The sequence below is a fragment of the Symphalangus syndactylus genome, chromosome 8 (genome assembly GCF_028878055.3).
Source record: "Symphalangus syndactylus isolate Jambi chromosome 8, NHGRI_mSymSyn1-v2.1_pri, whole genome shotgun sequence".
In the NCBI taxonomy this organism is placed as follows: domain Eukaryota; kingdom Metazoa; phylum Chordata; class Mammalia; order Primates; family Hylobatidae; genus Symphalangus; species Symphalangus syndactylus.
In genome coordinates, this window is record NC_072430.2 from 78310851 (window position 1) to 78329830 (window position 18980).

The 18980-nt window shown below is 49.1% G+C and overlaps 1 protein-coding gene across 1 annotated transcript; it reads left to right on the top strand.

Moving 5' to 3' along the window:
• Nucleotides 1-13941: 13941 nt before the first annotated feature.
• SP9 (Sp9 transcription factor) lies at nt 13942-18030 on the top strand. Its single transcript, XM_055289777.2, has 2 exons — nt 13942-14101; nt 15091-18030. Exons 1-2 carry the CDS (start codon nt 14081-14083, stop codon nt 16528-16530), a joined length of 1461 nt encoding a protein of 486 aa, XP_055145752.1. The 5' UTR covers nt 13942-14080; the 3' UTR covers nt 16531-18030.
• The last annotated feature ends 950 nt before the right edge of the window (nt 18031-18980 follow it).

An 18980-nucleotide genomic window follows, 5' to 3' on the forward strand; every position in this document is an offset into this window, starting at 1 on the left:
CAAAACCCAGCACCCCTTCTTATGCTAAAAGTGTCAAGATTTTCCTCTGGAGAGCCATTCTTCTCCAGTTTTAGATTTTACATAAGGGTGGGATTCAAGAATGAAAATGTAACCCAGGTATAGCATCTTGCAGATGGTCAACAAAGGAGTAGCAAGTTCCTTTAATAAAGTTTAAGTAGTTAAGAAAAAGTCCTAACTGATCTTGCTGGTTTTGCTCTCTTTTACATTTTGCTTTAAAAAAATGTGCTTATTAGGACTTTATATACTTTATATAATATATATGTATGTGTATATATATATATATGTGTGTGTGTGTGTGTGTGTGTGTGTGTGTACATCTTTTTTTCCTTGCTGAGTCTTACCTACTTCACCTCCTTAAAATGCCAACCCATGGGCTGGGTGCATTGGCTCATGCCTGTAATCCCAGCACTTTGGGAGGCCAAGGCAGGCAGATCACGAGGTCAGGAGTTCGAGACCAGCCTGACTAACATGGTGAAACCCCGTCTCTACCAATAATACAAAAATTAGCTGGGCATGGTGGCACGTGCCTGTAATCCCAGCTACTCAGGAGGCTGAGGCAGGAGAATCGCTTGAACCCAGGAGGCAGAGGTTGCAGTGAGCCGAGATCGCACCATTGTACTCCAGTGCTCCAGCCTGGGTGACAGAGGAAGACTTTGTCTCAAAAAAAAAAAAAAAAAAAAAATGCCAACCCATGGTTTATCAGATCTACAAAACTCAATGCAATGTGCATCACCCCCTTTCTTCTTCCTTTTTCTCACTAACTAGCATCATTGCCCTCTTTGGCAACCACACAATTACCAGGTATTGCCAGAAAGATTCTATAATAGACTATTGGCTCTTCTGCTCACTTTTTCCTCTTGATAAGCTTTTTTTTTTTTTTTTTTTTTTTTTTTTTTTTTTTTTTTTGAGATGGAGTCTCGCTCTGTTGCCCAGGCTGGAGTACAGTGGCATGATCTCGGCTCACTGTAGCCTCTGTCTCCCAGGTTCAAGCAATTCTCCCACCTCAGCCTCTCAAGTAGCTGGAATTACAGGCATGTGCCACCACACCTGGCTAATTTCTTTATTTTTAGTAGAGATGGGGTTTCACTATGTGGCCAGGTTGATCTCAAACTCCTGACCTCGGGTGATCTGCCAGCCTTGGCCTCCCAAAGTGCTCGGATTACAGGTGTGAGCCACGAGCCCAGCCTTTTGCTAAGTTTTTAGGGACTGTTCTAATACCCTTTAACCATCCCTCCTCTTTTTTTTCTTTTTCCCCCCTTTTTTTTTAATAAATGAAGACTTCAGATTTGTTTTAGTTTTTCTTCTCACCTACAAGCTCCACTGGCAGGTTGAGGCCCTTGTATGGTATCCAGTGATAGACGTTGAATCCATCCTTACTGGTATTTGCTCCTTGGAGGTGAAAAAAATAAATGTTTTATAAAGCTCGAATTGGCCTTATCAAACAAAACATCTGCTAGATCAGTGAATGACTGGTGACAGCAGGAGACAGCAGTGCTGGCCTCTCCAATAGAAGTCACTGCAGTTAATGGAAGCTATTATGGGAAAATTCTGGCAAGAAGTTTTCTTTTTCTTTGTTTTTTTCTCCTTCAGACAGCTAAAATTTTTTTAAAGAAAAAATGTATTCAGTTGCTAGGGTAACTGTGGTTTCAAAACTACCATAACAAAAGCCAGATATCACATATCAAACTACCAAATTGTTAATTTGACTGGTATTTTTAAATAATTGCTTGAAAGAGATGTTTTCTCCTTATCTTAGCTATACAGAACAGAGAGAAAGGGAGATCAGGAAGAAAAGAAGAAAAAGGGAGAAAAAAAACTGATAGATTTGTTAAGAAACGTTTTTGCCTTGCTAAATATTTGTTGGAAGTAAAAATTCTTTTATGTTATGGATACATTTGCATGCAGGATTTATTTAGTCAGATTCAAAACATAAGGAGGATACTGGGTTATTCTGTTTTCAATTTCTCTTCCCGTATTTCAAGCCTTGCCTGGGTTTTAAGCGAACAGTTTTCCATGGGTACTTGGTAAAGGAACTGGTTACTTAGGGGAGTCAGGCATGTTCTCAAATCTTTTGTGAGTGATTGTGTTTTTTCTGTGTCTTGCTTTCCATCACTTGATTTAAAGTGAATATAATAAATCCATTGAGTGCTTGGATTCTGGAATCGGTCATATCTTAGACTAAATTCCTTTTCTATCCCTTATTAAATTCCTTTAACCTCTCTGAGTTTGTTTATTTATAAAAAGAATAAGTCCAGGCAAAGTGTCTTACTCTTGTAATCTCAACACTTTGGGATGCCAAGGCGGGTGGATCGCTTGAGCCCAGGAGTTTGAGACCAGCCTGAGCAAAATGGTGAAACCCTGTCTCTGCTAAAAGTAAACAAATAAACAAATTGCTGGGCGTGGTGGCATGTTCCTGTAGTACCAGCCACCTGGGAGGCTGAGATAGGAGGATCCATTGAGCCCGGAAGGTCAGGGTGCAGTGAGCCATGATTGCACCACTGTTCTCCAGCCTGGGCAACAGAGTGAGACCTTGTCTCTAAATTAATTAATTAATTAATTAAAACTTTAAATATAAAAGAATATCAGCTGAGGGCTGTGGTGTGCATCTGTAGTCCCAGCTACTGGAGAGGCTGAGGTAGGAGGATCTCTTAGGACCAGGAGTTTGAGCCTATAGTGCGTTATGATCCCACCTGTGAATAGCAACTGGAGTCTGGCCTGGAAAACGTAGTGGGACCCTGTCTCTTAAAAAAACAGGGTGGGGGGTTGGGGGGAGGGGGATATCAGAACAAATGACTGACTTACTTCAACAAATAAATTGCAAGGAAAGGAAAAGAGAGAGAGGAACCTGTAGATTAAAAGACACTTGGGGGGTATATTAACTAAATGCAATATGTGCATGTTTAGATCTGATTTGAAAAAAAAAACTAAAAAAATCATTTTTGACACAACTGGGGAGACTTGAACATTGATTAGATATCTAATAATATTAAGGAATCATTTTAAATGTGTTTAGATGTAATTATAGAGTAATACGGTATTGGAGGATTTTTGGTGTTATTTTTTGACATTTTGATACATACCATAATATTTACAAATAAAATAATATAATATCTGAGATTTGCCTCAAAATAAGGAAGCGGGAAATGGATGGGATAGAGATGAAACAAGTTTGGCCATGAGCTAACAACTGTTGATATTGGGTGATGGAGGTAGAGGGGTTCATTAAAATATTCTGTCTATTTCTAAATAAATACTTGATTTTTTTTTTTCAGTTTTCAGACAGGATCTTGCTCTGTCTCCCAGTCTGGAGTGCAGTGGTGCAATCATGGCTCACTGCAGCTTCGACCTCCCAGGCTCAATCTATCCTCCCATGTCAGCCTCCCCAGTAGCTGGGACCATAGGCACACACAACCATGCTCAACTAATTTTTGTATTTTTTTTTATAGAGACAGGGTTTTACCATGCTGCCTAGGCTGGTCTCAAACTCCTGGGCTCAAGGGATCTGCCCTGCCTTGGCCTCCCAAAGTGCTGGGATTATAAGCTTGAGCCACTGTGCCCAGCAGATATTTTCTACAATAAAAGTTTTTAAAAAGATATCAGTAAGACTCACATGGTAAGATTACTGTGTGGATTAAATGAGATACTGTGTGTAAAGCACTTGGCAGAATGTCTGGTATATAATAACTGCTCAATAAATATTAGCTATTACTTTTAGAGACAAGGCCTCCTCTTCTCTCCTGCAGAACTATGAAAGCCAGACCATGAAATGTGTGGCTGACTGGAGCAGCTAACCTTACTCCTTCCAAATCAGGCAGCTGCAGGCTGTCATTGCATTCATCCTCATCCAACCTTGCTTCTGTACTAGGCCTTGTGCTTCCCACACACACACTAAAATTCTGTTTTACAGCGGCTGTTGGCTTTGCCTTTAGTTTCACAGTAAGTTTTAGCTGGGAATGCTATTTCAGTGGAAAATGGAAAGCAAGAACTTTTTTAGCTCAACTATTAATAAGTATGGAGCACATTGTTAGGAATTTTCCTATATAGTTTTATTTAACCTTCATAACAATCCTTCAAAGTCGAAATTATTAGCTTCGTTTTAGAGAGGAAGAAACACAAGTTTCAAGGCCCGCCTAAGGTCACAGGGCCTTAAGTGGTGGGCCTTAATTCACACCCAGCTCCTGAGAGCTCCAAAGGGCTTATGCTTACCCAGGAGCCCTAGCTATCAGCTCTCTTGCCTTTCTTTTCCTTATCCTAGCTTAAAAACAACTGCTATCCAGAAAAGGTTAAGTTGACATTCCTAATCAAAAGAGTCTGGACCAGGCGTGGTGGTTCACGCCTGTAATCCCAGCACTTTGGGAGGCCGAGGTGGGTGGATCACGAGGTCAGGAGTTCGAGACCTGCCTGGCCAAGACAGTGAAACCCCGTCTCTACTAAAAATTCAAAAAATTAGCCTGGCGTGGTGACGGGCGCCTGTAATCCCAGCTTCTCGGGAGGCTGAGGCAGGAGAATCACTTGAACCCGGGAGGCGGAGGTTGCAGTCAGCCGAGATCACGCCACTGCACTCCAGCCTGGGCGAAGGGGTGAGACTCTGTCTCAAAAAAAAGAAAAAAAAAAGAGTCTGACACCGTATTTTTCTGTCTTGTAGAGGCAGAGGCAGCACTGGTTTGCAGCCCAGTGGTAAGAGGTCTGCCCAACTGATGAGGAGAGTTACAGGCTTGGGAGTAGCTTGGGCCGGGCAGAGGGGAGGTTCTGAATGTAGTAATAGAAACTTAAGGGAAGAAGAAAGCAGGGAGGGATACCTTATACGAAAACTGTTCCATTCCGAAAATTAAAAACAGCCAGCTGCCATCAAATACCAAGGGCCCTTATATTCAAACTTCAGCTGTAATTTAGTTGGTAGGTTGCAATGGCACCCTAAACTGTCAAATGATGAGTTGACCTTAGAATCTTGCTTACATAAAGCCGGACAATTCCATGTAAGGGGGGTATCTGGTTACAACTGAAGTTATTGGTTGTTTATGTCCGACTTGTCCGGGAATGGAGCAGAGAAAGAGGAACCATAAGAAAGAGAAACTCGAGACAACAGAGTTGCCGAAAGAGAAGTGTTGGCGCCTCAAACTTGAGGATCAGCTTCTTGGGCCCCACTCTAGGGTGTCGCGGGGGTCGGGTTCTTTCCGCCGCCCCCCGGAAGATTCTCAGCTAACCCTTTCCTCGCCGAGACCAAGAGGCCCTCACTCTGACACCACTCTGGGAGCCAAGCTACTGTAAGGAGCTGATACCACCCCTCGCCGGCGCGAACCGCCCATCTCCCCAGACCCGCCCACCCTCGCTGCGAATCCCTGAAGTTCTAGCCCGGCGAAAGTCCTCTTAAATTAGGAAACAATCGCTATTTAAGAAGCGCAAATAACCCGCGCTCTGCGCGCCCAGTCGTGGCATTCTTGGGAGTTCCCCGCGGGCAAGGAAGTCTGCTGCTCCCCGCTGCTGCGGAGGAGAGGAGGGAGCCTGCGTGCTGGGGCAGGGGTGTCGCGAACTTGGGGCAACCCACCTCCAGGGCCCCGCCCCCGCTTTCCCGCCTGCCGGGGACCTGCCGAACGGGGAACCACCCTCCTCCCTGAGGCAAATTTGGGAGGGGAGGGGTCCAGAAGCGGTAGAGTCGGGGCGCTAAGCGCCAGATTCTGCCGCTCGGAAGTCGGGGGCAGTCCCCAGTCCCGCCTCAGGCCCCCGCGCTCACAGGGCGCTCCGCCCAGGGCGCGGGCCAGGCGCGCTGTGTCACCTCCACGAAGTCATTTACTTGCCCTGAAGGAACCGGCCCTCGACCCCTTAGAGGGTGGAGATTCCTCCCATTCTCTCCTCCCCCTCCCCCAGGTCGGCGAAGAGACGTGGAATTGAGCTGGACCGATGATTCCGCGAGCTCTGTAATTACGCACACACTGAAATCTTCACCGTTGACTTAAGTTACTTGGCGCTGCGAGGGCTGGGGCCCTGCATATTGATTAAATGCAGCCTCTATTTACCTAAACAATAAATTTAGAGATTAGCAACGTTCACTTGATCACAATAATGGGATTGACAATTAAGGGGCAATGCATCCCAGATGTAGCGGAACCTATGGGCTGCGTGCAGCGGGCAGAGGGCTTCTCGGAGAGGGGCGCTCGGGCAGTGCGGCGGCAGAGGTGGTGCAGAGCAGGAAGCGGCGCGGAAGCACAGCGGGAGGCGGAGGGAGATGCCCGGCCTCGTCAAGGTCTTCGGCCACCCCGCCCGGGAGGCTCGAAACTGGCTTTGGGGTACCTGAATGCCCCGACTCCCAGGGAGACATCGGGAGCTCGGAGCCACCCTCCCTGTGGCGATGGCACCTGCCTCAAGGCCGTCTCGCTTGCTGATGCCTGGCTGGGAAGGAGGATGGACGCCGCTGGCATGTGCCCTGGTAAGTGTGTCTGTTTGTCATCAGTGTACATTCTGCATGTGGCAGCCGGGCGAGGGGGAGGCTCATGTGTCTAAAGTGCACGGAGTCTTCCTCTACCCTTATGTATATATACCCTTCAGTCAATGTTCCAAGAAGAGGGTCAGGGCGGAGGGTATCCATCTGGACTCTGGAAGGACGTGGGTTTGACATCGGTGGGTGTGACAGGAAAGTCCAGCCTGTCAGGGTTGGGCTCTACAGTGGCCGAAATCAAGAAAGGATGGACGTGTCGGCCCAGGGCTGGCCTGTTTCCGGATATGTCACGGGGGTGCCTCCTTCCTGGAGGGGAGTCTTTGGATCTATCTTTTTTGTCTCACCCTCTCACTGAACTGTAGGGTTCTGAGAAGAGGTTCTAGGAAGGAGAGGGCTGAAAGGAACTAACTTAGAAAAGAACCCAGGAGATTGGAACATGGGGTAATAAAAGACAGATGAGCACAGTTGGGTGTGTGTGTGAAATCGTGATCCACCTGGAAGGAGTTCCAAACCCTGGACTGCCATCGCATACTGGCTGCAAAAGACACATGCATGTTGCTTCTCTGCTCTTTCCCTCTTCTCTCTGAGCCCCATTATCAACCTGGAGGGCTTCTCATTCCACATTTAGACACAAACAAAAGGATTTGTCCCAGACACTCAAGAACAAGCCAGGACGAAGCCCTTTCCCGCCAAACCACGAAGGCCGGGAAATAAACAGCGCCTGCTCAGGCTCTGGGCTCTCGAGCCCGGGAGAGGACTTGGGTGGGAAGAGGATCTAGAAGATCGGAAGGAGGGGGAGAGGGAGGGAGGGAGAAGCTTGGAAAGAGAAGAGGGAGGAGGAAGAGGAGGGACCAGCAAGGCAGAGTTGGACCCGGGGTTCTGTTATAACCGCCCTTCCCCGCCCAGGGTCTTTCCATCCCCCTGTCCCCCTCCCCCATTTCAGAGCTGAAGGCCGACTGTGGGAGGAGGAGGTTAAACAAAGGGAATCCTCCTCCTCTGGGACGGGTGAAGTGCGTTTGTCCTCTCCTTGCAGGCTCTGGAAAAACTGGCAGGAATTTCCTTGTCGTGAGAAGATGGACGAGTGTGTCTGCAGCCGAGGAGACAACTACAAACAGACTTTGGGCAGGGAAGGCGGGCGGGCGGGGGTGGGGTGGGGGCGGGGGCCAGCTTTGATTGCTCCAGCTCTGTTGTAATTTTGTCTTCGCCAGATAGATTAGCTGGAACCGCCAGCCCTAGCTTGGAGTTCCGTTCCACGGAGTACCCTCCCTCCCCACCCCCCGCGTCATCTCGCGCCTGGAGCCGGGTCGCCGCTCCTTCCGAAGTCTCGCTGGAAACTTCAAGGGCTGATGGTTCTGTGTTCCTGACGTAATTAGGAGGCCGCGCAGCTCTCCAACACTCCGTTAAACAAATCTGTAAGTCGTCCTCCCCCTCTCTGGGGACAGACTCTAGGGAAGGAGGCAGCTGGGCCCGCTTCGGGTGGTGTCCTTGGCTAGCGGAGTGTGGCATCGCTGTGACCTTCCGCCGCCCCTCGGGGCCTTGGTCTTTCTAAGCTCTTCCTTAGGAAGCGGAGAGAGGGGCAGAGAACGTGCACCTCGCCACCCACCGGACAAGCCGAGAGGACCTTGTCTTTGCTTGAAAAGTTTTCTAGATAAATCGCTTGGGTGGTTCTAAGCTATGACGAACAAGAGGCTGGGCCCGGTTCTTCTCCAGAACAGCGTGTGGATGTAAAGGAGATGAAATCGTCCTCCCCCACTGCTTTCTTTTTCTTCCCCATATAAATCAGTCATATAATTCATTCGCATTGTTTAAGGTACATTGATCAATCTAATGGCTTGTAATAGGCTCCTAATTGCCACTTGCAGAATACTGCAGGCTCAGATTTGAAGAGGGAAGGTTCCAGCCAAGTCCACCTTAAGCCTGAGTTTGGGAGATTGCAGAATACAGGAAGAAAATCTAGATGGCATGGTCGCTCCGGTCTCAATTCTACAGGGGAGGGAAGAAAGGGGGTGTTAGTGGGGATATTTGCTGTTCATTTTTCCCGCAATCTCCCTTCCAAATCAGTCACTGATTAATGAGAAAAACCCATGCCACAAGTTATAGATTATTGTGGACTGAGGATCATTTTGTTAATATCAGACAAGAAACTTTCCTTACTTGCATCCCTGTGTCTGTATTTACAGTAAAAACTTCCTTAGTCACAAATTGATATGCTTTTAGCCATACCTTTTCTTTTTACTTACTTATTTTTAAGAAAGCAACATAGGAGTTATGATAGGAAATAACATGGGGGAGGGGTGTGTTAAAGGGAAGGAAGGAAAAGCCAGCCTTTATCCGAGTGTCCTGGAGGTATGCCTACACTCCTGTTTAACATCTTGTGGTTGTAGTGCCTTCTCCAAGCCCTGGATGGAGGAGGAAAGAGTTGGAAGCCTCCTCAAATCTGCCTATGAAAGGGTAGAACTGAGGAAACTGGTACCCTGGCTACGAGAAGCTGAGTAATGATCAGAATCCTCTGGCCTCTGGCTTTTCTTGATATTAGTTCAGGTCTATGTGAAAAAATTGCTTTAATGTCTCCAAAGGTGGTTCCATTAGAGTTGGCTGAGACAATACATGTGCATCATTTTGGAAGAGATGCTCTTAAAAAGAACAAAGCCACTACAGAATGCCACATTTGCTTAGGTCTAAGACCCTTCTGTGGTAGTTGGTGAGGGAGGGAGGAAAGTAAAACCCCAAGCTGAATAGGCCCCCCATAGTTTCCGAGTGATGCAGTAAACAAATCTATGATGCTTGTTGAATAATCTTCCAATAATTGCAGTCATTAAAATCATCACACAGTCTACAGTCACCTTCCTTCCTTTGACACACCAGTCTTTCCCTTAATTGTTAATGCATTTTTGGCTCAGATAAACACATCGAGGCAAGCTTAAAATATATGGCCCAGATACATCTAACAGCAGAAAATTAGTTGTGTAACAAACGTTTGGACTGTACTTAATAGACTAGGGGTTTTCAATTTCTTCAGCAGACCCTACAGAGGCAAGAAAGATTTGCATCTTCTACCACTGCTAAATAGCAGTGACGCCTCTGAGATAAAAAAAAAAAAAAAAAGATGAAAGTCCCATTGGCCTATTGAATCTTCCTTGCTCTTTCATTTGCAAGGGTTGGGCTGGAATTAGGACATTATAGAACAAATATTAAAGGAAAGCTCAACAGAAACTGTGGGAGAGTTCCTCAATTTTCAATTAATTTTCTCCATCCATTTGATCTCAACAACTGGTGCTTTAAAAAATATAAATATGTGTCAACTGTAAAAGATTCCCTGCTAATCAAAGGCTGTATTTCACTTTCACTCACCACCGACAAGACACCAACTGTGGAAAGGATTCACCCGACTCAACAGGCACTATGGACCTTCTTGGGCTTCCTTCTCCCTTGCTCATGGCAGGCAACATTGGTACACAAGGGCAGCTTTTTCTTTTTTTAACTCAAGTTATTAATGTATCTCCGCAACTCTCACACCGTGCTGACCTGATAATCACTGCTCTAGTGAAGATCATGCAAATGAAAAGCATAATTAATTGCACAAATGATTTAAAAAGGAGCGCTGTGGCTTTGCAAATAAATAAAGGCAGTTGGGAGGACAGGTCAGATAAATGCTTTTTATAGGCTGGGCTCCCTTCACCCCCACCCCCGCCTCCTGGTCCGGGTGGTCCAGACTTTGACTGCAGCCAGCCTGGCCAAGGCGAGCACCTTCCGTTCCTCCTCCCCTAAAGCCTCCCCTTCAACCTTATTCCGGAGTCCCCGTAACTCCACCTCACCCCACCCCAACCTCACCCTACCCCAGTGGTGTATACCCGCTGCTAGACTCTGTGCTAGGTCAAATCTCCGGGGAGACTGGGCAGCCACCTAATATTTAACCAGCTACTATATATCCAGTTATTCAGAAAATAACTGGTCCTCCCAGTCGCCACTACGCTTCCTGCGCATCAGGGAGAAGCATTTTATCTGTGGCTGTTGGACCTGTGAAGGAGGTCCAATCCTTCCGATTAGCGCTAATGACCGAATTGTTTCCCTGGCTTTGCCTTCTAAACAGAGCAACTTGAGCAGTTGCTCAGATCAAAGCTCCCGGGAGAGGCAAGATGGGAGAAACAATATTTGTTCAAAGGAAGTGAACTCTTCCCTTTAATTACCCTATTCTTCTTTATTAGGATTCGTATTGAATTTTTTTGCAAAAAAATTATGTTGATTTAACCATAGTGTATTTATGATGTAAATATATTCCAAGATGAAAACGTCACGGATCAATTGTAAAGGACCCGGATACATAATTTTAAAAAATCAGTTTCAGTGTATATGAGGTTCTCACCCCACTTTCGCTGCTCAGTCAGATTTGTTTATGCAGAATCGACATTTAATAGTGCTAATTGCACTCCAGTTAAATTGCCCTGATTGCAGAAAGGGAAGCAATTTTCGTGCTCTCTGTCTGGGTTTGGAAGAAATTGTTTTATATTCACCTCTTTATAAAGAAGTGGAGATAAGGCACCGGGGCCTTTGCACAAATTGCACTTAGGGGCTGACTGGCAGCATTCAGGCGCTATAATAGAGCATTATTTGGCCGTTTTGAATAATGTAAAGCGTTTGCTGAAAGCTATTCTCCTGAAAATTGCTTTAACTTTTAAAAGGGTGATGATTCACTCCAAACCAGGCCTTTGTTACATTGTCATTATTTCCCCAAATGTTTTAACAGTCAGCTCAACACTTTAGCATAACACATTGATCTTTGTTTAAAAACTAGATTTTTTTAGAGGATGAAAAAAATCTGTCAGACGAAAAAATCTGGACTTCCTCCGAAAGATTTCCTTGGGGCCCCACCTTAGAGTTGAAGTGGCCCGGGTGTTTGCCTACGTTCGTTTGGAAGATTTCCCTAACTTTTATTGTGATGCAGACGCGTGTACCTAAAGGAATATGCTAGTGCCCACGTCTAGAGTCTGACAGCTGGAACTACGGGGAAAACGGCGGGAGGGGGAGGGGAGGGGATCCGAGGGGAGGAGGAGAAAAGGAAGGCGAGCAGGGCGCCGGAGCCCGAGGTGTCTGCGAGAACTGTTTTAAATGGTTGGCTTGAAAATATCACTAGTGCTAAGTGGCTTTTCGGATTGTCTTATTTATTACTTTGTCAGGTTTCCTTAAGGAGAGGGTGTGTTGGGGGTGGGGGAGGCGGTGGACGGGGGAAACCTCGGCGTTTCTCCTCCCCGGATTGCACAGGGTGAGTCGGAAACGCCTCGCTGCCACTTAACAATCCCTCTATTAGTAAATCCACGCGGAGACTCTATGGGAAGCCGAGAACCAGTGTCTTCTTCCAGGGCAGAAGTCACCTGTTGGGAACCGCCCCCGGGTCCCCCTGCTGCGCTTTCTGGCTCTTCTAGGCGGCCTGATTTCTCCTCAGCCCTCCACCCCTCGTCCCTCAGGGAGTTTTCACACCTCCCCACCCCCATTTTCACTACAGTCTCCCAGGGCACAGCACTTCATTGAGAGCCACACGAGCCTTCTCGTTCTCTTCTCTGTCCCTTCTCTTTCTCTGTCATAATTTCCTTGGTGCTTTCGCCACCTTAAACAAAAAAGAGAAAAAAATAAAAGAAAAAAAAACATTCTGAGCCAAAGTATTTTAACAGGAATCCAAGAAAGCGACCCATATAGCCCTCCCCACCCACGGAGTGCGCCAAGACGCACCCGGGCTCCATTACAGGGCCGAGAGCAGCGCCACTCTGGTCGTACTTTTGGGTCAAGAGATCTTGCAAAAGAGGAGAGAAAACACGGGGGGCACAGTTCCACATCCTTGTCACTTGCACCGGCTCCGCGACAACTCGTCGTTTGCACCCGAGGGTTTGGGGTTGGTAGTTTAAATTTTTTTTTCCTAAGAAGCAGGGTGTGGGTTTGGTGGGGAGTGTGCTATATTAAAACCAGTGCCCAGGTCTGCCCGAGGGCGCTGGTATTTCTGGTTCAAAAACAGCTTCTGGCTACCCTGGCGAATAAAAAGAAAGCGGGGCCCAGAAAGAGAAAAACAAGCAGGTCAGCGGTTGCTGGGGGACTCGAAGACGCACCCTGGTCTGTTTGAGGACACCTCTTTTCACACTGACAAGGAGGACTTCAGGATGCTTCCAGCCGGCAAAATGTGGAGGCGCCCACGTGTGGCCTGGTCCTCCACCCTCCCGGGTGAAAGTCCTGGAGAGATTTCTCGGGCGCATCCGTGAAAGCAGGGCACTAAGGGGGAGCCCACCTCTTAACACAGGCACTTGCCCTACAGACGAGCCTCTAGGCCCTGGTGGTCTGGAGTGGGAGTGGATTGGAGCTGGGACAAGAAAACTCCACTCCAGGATGAAACGCGACATGCAAATCTTCACCGGGTTAAAAAAACAGCCGAGCAAGCTGCAGCTTCAGCGGAGGTGGAGGTGGGGGCGGACGCCGCTCGCGCCGGTCTCTGTTTCCAAAGTTGTTACAATGTGAAAATAAGCGGCTTCGTGCAGCGTGTTGTATGGGCTGATGCCTCCCACCCCCATGCCAGCCCCCAGCAAAACCCGGCAGATAATCAGCACATCCCACTGTTTAGTCATATTTGACAACTGGGTTAACCTGGTATCTAAGCGCTGGCGAAACCGTACAAAGGGTGCCCTCAATTACCACCAGAATCCTCTAGCGTGAGTGGCACTTGTATTACCCCCTGGGTCAGAGGCCAGAGCGACAATTAGGAAGTCACTTACACCGCTGGGGGGGAAATGGCTGGATGCAGCAGGCTCCAGGCCCTCCCAACAAATCTGTGGATGCAGATCTGTACAGAGAGGCCTATTTCGCTCCTCTCGGAGGAGCTGTCCCTTCGCGCCCCCTCCCCAGGATAACTGTGAGAGTAAAATTGAATCCAGTGGAATAAGAAATTGGGTAGAAGACACACGAAAATGATAAAAATCACAAGCAAGAATGATAGATACAAGCTGAAGTTGTGTTCTGTAGGCAAATGCCTGGACACACAAAGTGAGGGCTGACATTTCCGTCTCCACTTGGGCCCTGCTGGTGCGGGCTGTGCCTGGGTGTCTCCTCCCCTCCTGCCTCCTTTCCTACAAGTGGGGAGTCGAGTAGGACTGTCAGCCCTAACTTGCAACATCTCGGGGTGGTGTGTGTGTGTGGGGGGGTGCTTGTAGCTCGGTTTCATTGGTACTTAAACCTGGCTTGGTGCGTGAGTGTAAATTTTTAATTGCACTGTAATTTCTTCAGTCCCCAGCCCGCCCTCGCCCCCCCCCCGCAAGTATCCCCCACGACTCCCCACCACCCCCGCGGCCCTAGCTAGCCAACTTGACTGGCACGCGCCGGGAGCCCGGGCTTGGGCCCCTCGGCGCGTCTGATTGGCTGCGGGGCAGCTCCCGTCTGCTCTGCCTGCGCCCTCATTGGGCGAGAGGCGCAGCCAGCGGCACTTCAAAGCGGGTGCTCCTCGCACTTAGGCTGAGTTTAGCCGGCGGGAGCCCGGAGTCCGCTCGGAGCGAGCGCGGGGACGCGGGAGCCGCGCGGGACCCAAGCAGTTTTTCCGAGCAGCCGCCAGGCTCAGCCCCGCTCCCAGCCTCGCTGCGCAGCCAGAGACCTGCTATGGCCACGTCTATACTCGGGGTAAGTCGCAAGCGCGGCAACGCATTTGCTTGTTTTAACCGGAGTAATTTTTCGTTATGGCTTCTGGGGTCTGCTGCTCCGGAGAAACTGTTGCTGCTAGACTGCAGCTTCAGCTTCTATTAGCACTTTCCACATTTCTGGGACTGATTTTTTCCCAAGTTTTTGGAACCCAGCAGATGCCTTTGCAAGAAAAGGCCTTCTTAAGTCCTTTTTCATTTGGTTTCAAAAAAAAGCTAGAGGTTTGTTTTCTTCCCCTCGTGATTTATACCCCATCCCCCGCCTTGCTTTGGGGATTTTGTTGCAATTATGCGACAGTGGTGTTTCCAGAAAACAGTCTTAATCGTTTTGCAGTCTATCTAGTCACGCTAATAAACATTTACATTTCCGCGGCTCCCCAATTCGCCCGTGACTTTGAAATCCGTCCCTGGCCGCTTATCCTCGGATTATTGTTTTCATAATCGCTGTGTTTGTGTGTGTGTGTAAACTTTAAAAACAAACGTTTTCTATTAAAAAAGAAAAGTCAAGTCGTAGCCATCCCGGGAGTGCTCCAAGTTTCGCCCGTCCCTGGCTGCTGTTTCGGCCGCCTCCGCCCTCACCCGGTGTTTGTTGTCTCTGGTCTCTGTGTTTACCTTCGCGCTTCACCCCGAAGGGCGACTTGGGGTCTTCTGGGAGAGGAGCCGGTTTACGGCGACAACCCAAGTCCGGCTGTAGGCAGGGTTGCAGCGGGGAACACGGAGGCATCTTTGATTTATAGCCTCAGAGAAGTGCAACTTTCCGGCGCCCGGACCTTCGTCCCGGTGATCGCCCCTGCTCCGCACCCGGTGCGGCGACTCCTCCGCGGGCGCGTGGGGAGGAGGCGCGAGGCGGGGAGCCAGGACCCCCGGGAGCAGCCGCAGGGGACGAGGCTGCTCACGGGTGCACTTTGTTTCTTCCCCCACTTCCTCTTACCCTCCTCCTCCTTGCTCCCTCCCCCATCCCACCCACTCTAGGAAGAGCCGCGCTTCGGAACGACCCCGTTGGCCATGCTGGCGGCGACCTGCAACAAGATCGGCAACACGAGCCCGCTGACGACGCTGCCGGAGTCGAGCGCCTTCGCCAAAGGCGGCTTTCACCCCTGGAAGCGCTCCTCGTCCAGCTGCAACCTCGGCTCCAGCCTCTCGGGCTTCGCGGTGGCCACCGGGGGCCGTGGCTCGGGCGGCCTGGCGGGCGGCTCGGGCGCCGCCAACAGCGCCTTCTGCCTGGCCTCCACGTCGCCCACGTCGTCCGCCTTCAGCAGCGACTACGGCGGCCTCTTCTCCAACTCGGCGGCTGCCGCGGCGGCAGCGGCCGGGGTGTCCCCGCAGGAGGCGGGTGGCCAGTCTGCCTTCATTTCCAAGGTGCACACGACGGCGGCCGACGGCCTGTACCCGCGCGTGGGCATGGCGCACCCGTACGAGTCGTGGTATAAGTCGGGCTTCCATTCGACGCTGGCGGCCGGCGAGGTGACCAACGGCGCGGCGTCGTCGTGGTGGGACGTGCACAGCAGCCCGGGCTCGTGGCTGGAAGTGCAGAACCCCGCTGGGGGGCTCCAGAGCTCTCTGCACTCGGGCGCCCCCCAGGCCTCGCTGCACTCGCAGCTGGGCACCTACAACCCCGACTTCAGCTCGCTCACGCACTCGGCCTTCAGCTCCACGGGCCTCGGCTCCTCCGCCGCCGCCGCCTCGCACCTGCTCTCCACCAGCCAGCACCTGCTGGCCCAGGACGGCTTCAAGCCAGTGTTGCCCTCCTATTCGGACTCCAGCGCCGCCGTGGCAGCCGCCGCCGCCAGCGCCATGATCTCGGGAGCCGCGGCCGCCGCCGCCGGGGGGAGCTCGGCACGCTCTGCCCGCCGCTACTCGGGCCGCGCCACCTGCGACTGCCCCAACTGCCAGGAGGCGGAGCGGCTGGGCCCGGCCGGGGCGAGCCTGCGGCGCAAGGGCCTGCACAGCTGCCACATTCCGGGCTGCGGCAAGGTGTACGGGAAGACGTCGCACCTGAAGGCGCACCTGCGCTGGCACACGGGCGAGCGGCCCTTCGTGTGCAACTGGCTCTTCTGCGGCAAGCGCTTCACGCGCTCGGACGAGCTGCAGCGGCACCTGCGGACTCACACGGGCGAGAAGCGCTTCGCCTGTCCGGTGTGCAACAAGCGCTTCATGCGCAGCGACCACCTGAGCAAACACATTAAGACGCACAACGGGGGCGGCGGGGGCAAAAAGGGCAGCGACAGTGACACGGACGCCAGCAACCTGGAGACGCCCCGTTCCGAATCCCCCGACCTCATCCTGCATGACTCCGGCGTCAGTGCCGCCCGGGCGGCGGCAGCGGCGGCGGCAGCAGCAGCGGCGGCGGCGGCGGCGGCGGCGGCCTCCGCGGGAGGCAAGGAAGCAGCGTCTGGCCCCAACGACTCTTAGAGGCCTGGCGAGAGGCGCGAGCATGCGAGCGAATAGAGACACCGAGAACGAACGAGAGGTTCGAAGGGCGAGCGAGCGGGGGACGGGAGGGCAGGGGCTTCAGTGACGCCCCCGGGGCCCGGGCTGGGCGCGAGGTAGAGCCGCTCAGGACTCCCGGGCTGCGGTTCTCCGCTGTGCGAGGAGCTCCCCTCCTCCTTCCGCGCCCGGATAAGAATCGAATGCGTGGTTCGGAAACAAAAGCGAACCATCCTTCGACACAAACACTTTAAAAACTGTACTCCCAAACGTACACATACACCGGAGACCTACAACCACAAGCACGCACACTCGCGCGCGCACACACATACCACTCGCCCAAACTTCTCGAGCGAAGAGCAATACATAGAAAGGCTCCCTCTTTGCCCACTATCCACCTCCCTCCAACACCCGTCTCTTTCCTTTTCTCAAAAACAAGCTACCACCCAGCAAAGGACTGTCAGAACATTTGAAAACAAACGGGACCGATAAAAACACCCTTTGTTTGGATTATATTACATATAAAATGCTCCAAGTCCTGCCTGATATCTACTTACAATGAGACTTTTTTCCTAAAAAAGGAAGCATCAAAAGGCTTAAGGTGAGAAATTAAACTGGAAGTCTAGCGACAGTTTCACTGTATTTCATAACATCTGTATAAATAGGGTTCAAAAGATTGTGTTTTATTTTCTTGTAAATGTTCATTCGAATAGAGTTTTTTTGGGGGGGGTGAATCCCTGAAATTCAGGGAGTTTTTTTTAATTTTCTGATGCACTTTGTGAAAGTCAGTATATATGTAAAAGATATTTAAAATGTTGAGTTACCATTTCACTCACAAACACGTAAGTTAAGGTCATCTAAAGAAATTAAATGCGTTTATCTGTATCAAGAAAATCTTGACATCATATTTTCATTTTGGTATTATTAAAGGACTCTGAACAACACATTTCCTTTTTTTACAAATCCTGTTTCCCCCTCAATAACCTTTTCGTGGGTCGATTTTTTTTTTCGGTTGGGAAAAAACTCCCTTAATGTTAGTTGTAGGTAATATAAAGTTTATGTGGGTTATAAAAGCCATACTACATATACATTTTTGAGAAGTCAAAATTATTTATTTGTATATCAACAGCGTAAATTAAATTGGGTTATAAGGATGTGTAGTTGTATTACTTAATGTGAAGGCTCTCAAAAGGTGACATTTTAAAACTGGAGCGCCTAAAAAATGCAAAGGTCCTTGGCAGCTTTAATTGGGGAGGTGCCTAAACCTCTGGGAGGGGTCAGAGAAAACTCTGGTGGGTTTGTTTGTTTTTTAAAAGTGATTTAAAAACAATCTGTGAAAGGAAAACGCTTTTAAAAAAAGAAATCTTTTAGCTCCCAAGGCCCTGTACGTTGGATGGCAACTCAAGGGAATAAATCGCTAGAGTCAATACCCCGGAAAAGACATTTCATGCCTAAATGAAAATCTTGTTAAATGTTATTAATTTTGACTTAGAGCACACAGCAGCCCCCTGTGCCTTGTATTCCCTTATTAGGGATTCATGTCTTATCAAATATCTAATTAATCTCCTAGACATCATTTGTTCTGGCCAACTTTATCTCAGCTGGTCCGCGGGGAAAACTCCAAATATTCTCTGTGACAAAGCTCCCTTGAAGATCTTTTTAATTGTCTAAATTAACTGCACCAAATTTGCATGTCAAACGGTAAAGGGCAACCTGAGATAAAATGTAAACGTTTTAAAAAGCCCCCAAACTAAGCACTTGATTTGATAACTAGGCTTTTTAATGTTATGGAAGACAACTGCTCCTTTCCTTTTCAAAGACGGCTGATCTATGCAAATAGTGAATTGGAAATGCCTAGGTCCCCGCGCCGTCAAATGGCCCTCGCAGGTTATTTGAATATCAGTGGCGCTGCTTCTGAAAAGGTTCAAGGATGCTCTCTGACTTCTTTGTGATTACTCAGTGCGGCGTCTTATTCTGAAGAAAAAAACTCAGGAATAATTAAAGGCTGGGATCAGGCCTGGGAACACATTTGGGACAGGAATCTCATTTAGACAGTCTCTTTCAAAATAAGGCACAGTTAAATTGACCAGAAGGCAATTATTGAAATGAAAATTATTTTCACTCTCTTTGTCTTCTGACCACCAACTTAACAGCCCCAGTTTAAAAGAGGGAGAAAAGAGGGAGAGACAAAAAGAAAATTGGTAAATGAGATAATTTCGCAATTCGAAAAAAAGTTAATTTAGAAAATAAAGTACATATTTACAGAATAAAAATATTTCTAAAAGACTTCACACACAAGAGGAAATACAAGCGAAGTCAGCACCAACATAATTTTTTTTCCATTTTTGATTACTGTCCGCCTTGGGAATTTGAGCGAAGGTTTTGATTTTTAGGAAAGAAAAAATAAATTCTTATTAACAATCAGCAAAATGTTT

Bases quoted from the DNA above. Each gene is read 5' to 3' on its own strand.
- SP9 (XM_055289777.2), top strand. From the start codon at position 14,081: ATGGCCACGTCTATACTCGGG. The intron at 14,102-15,090 runs GTAAGTCGCAAG...CACCCACTCTAG, and splicing joins TGGCCACGTCTATACTCGGG to GAAGAGCCGCGCTTCGGAAC.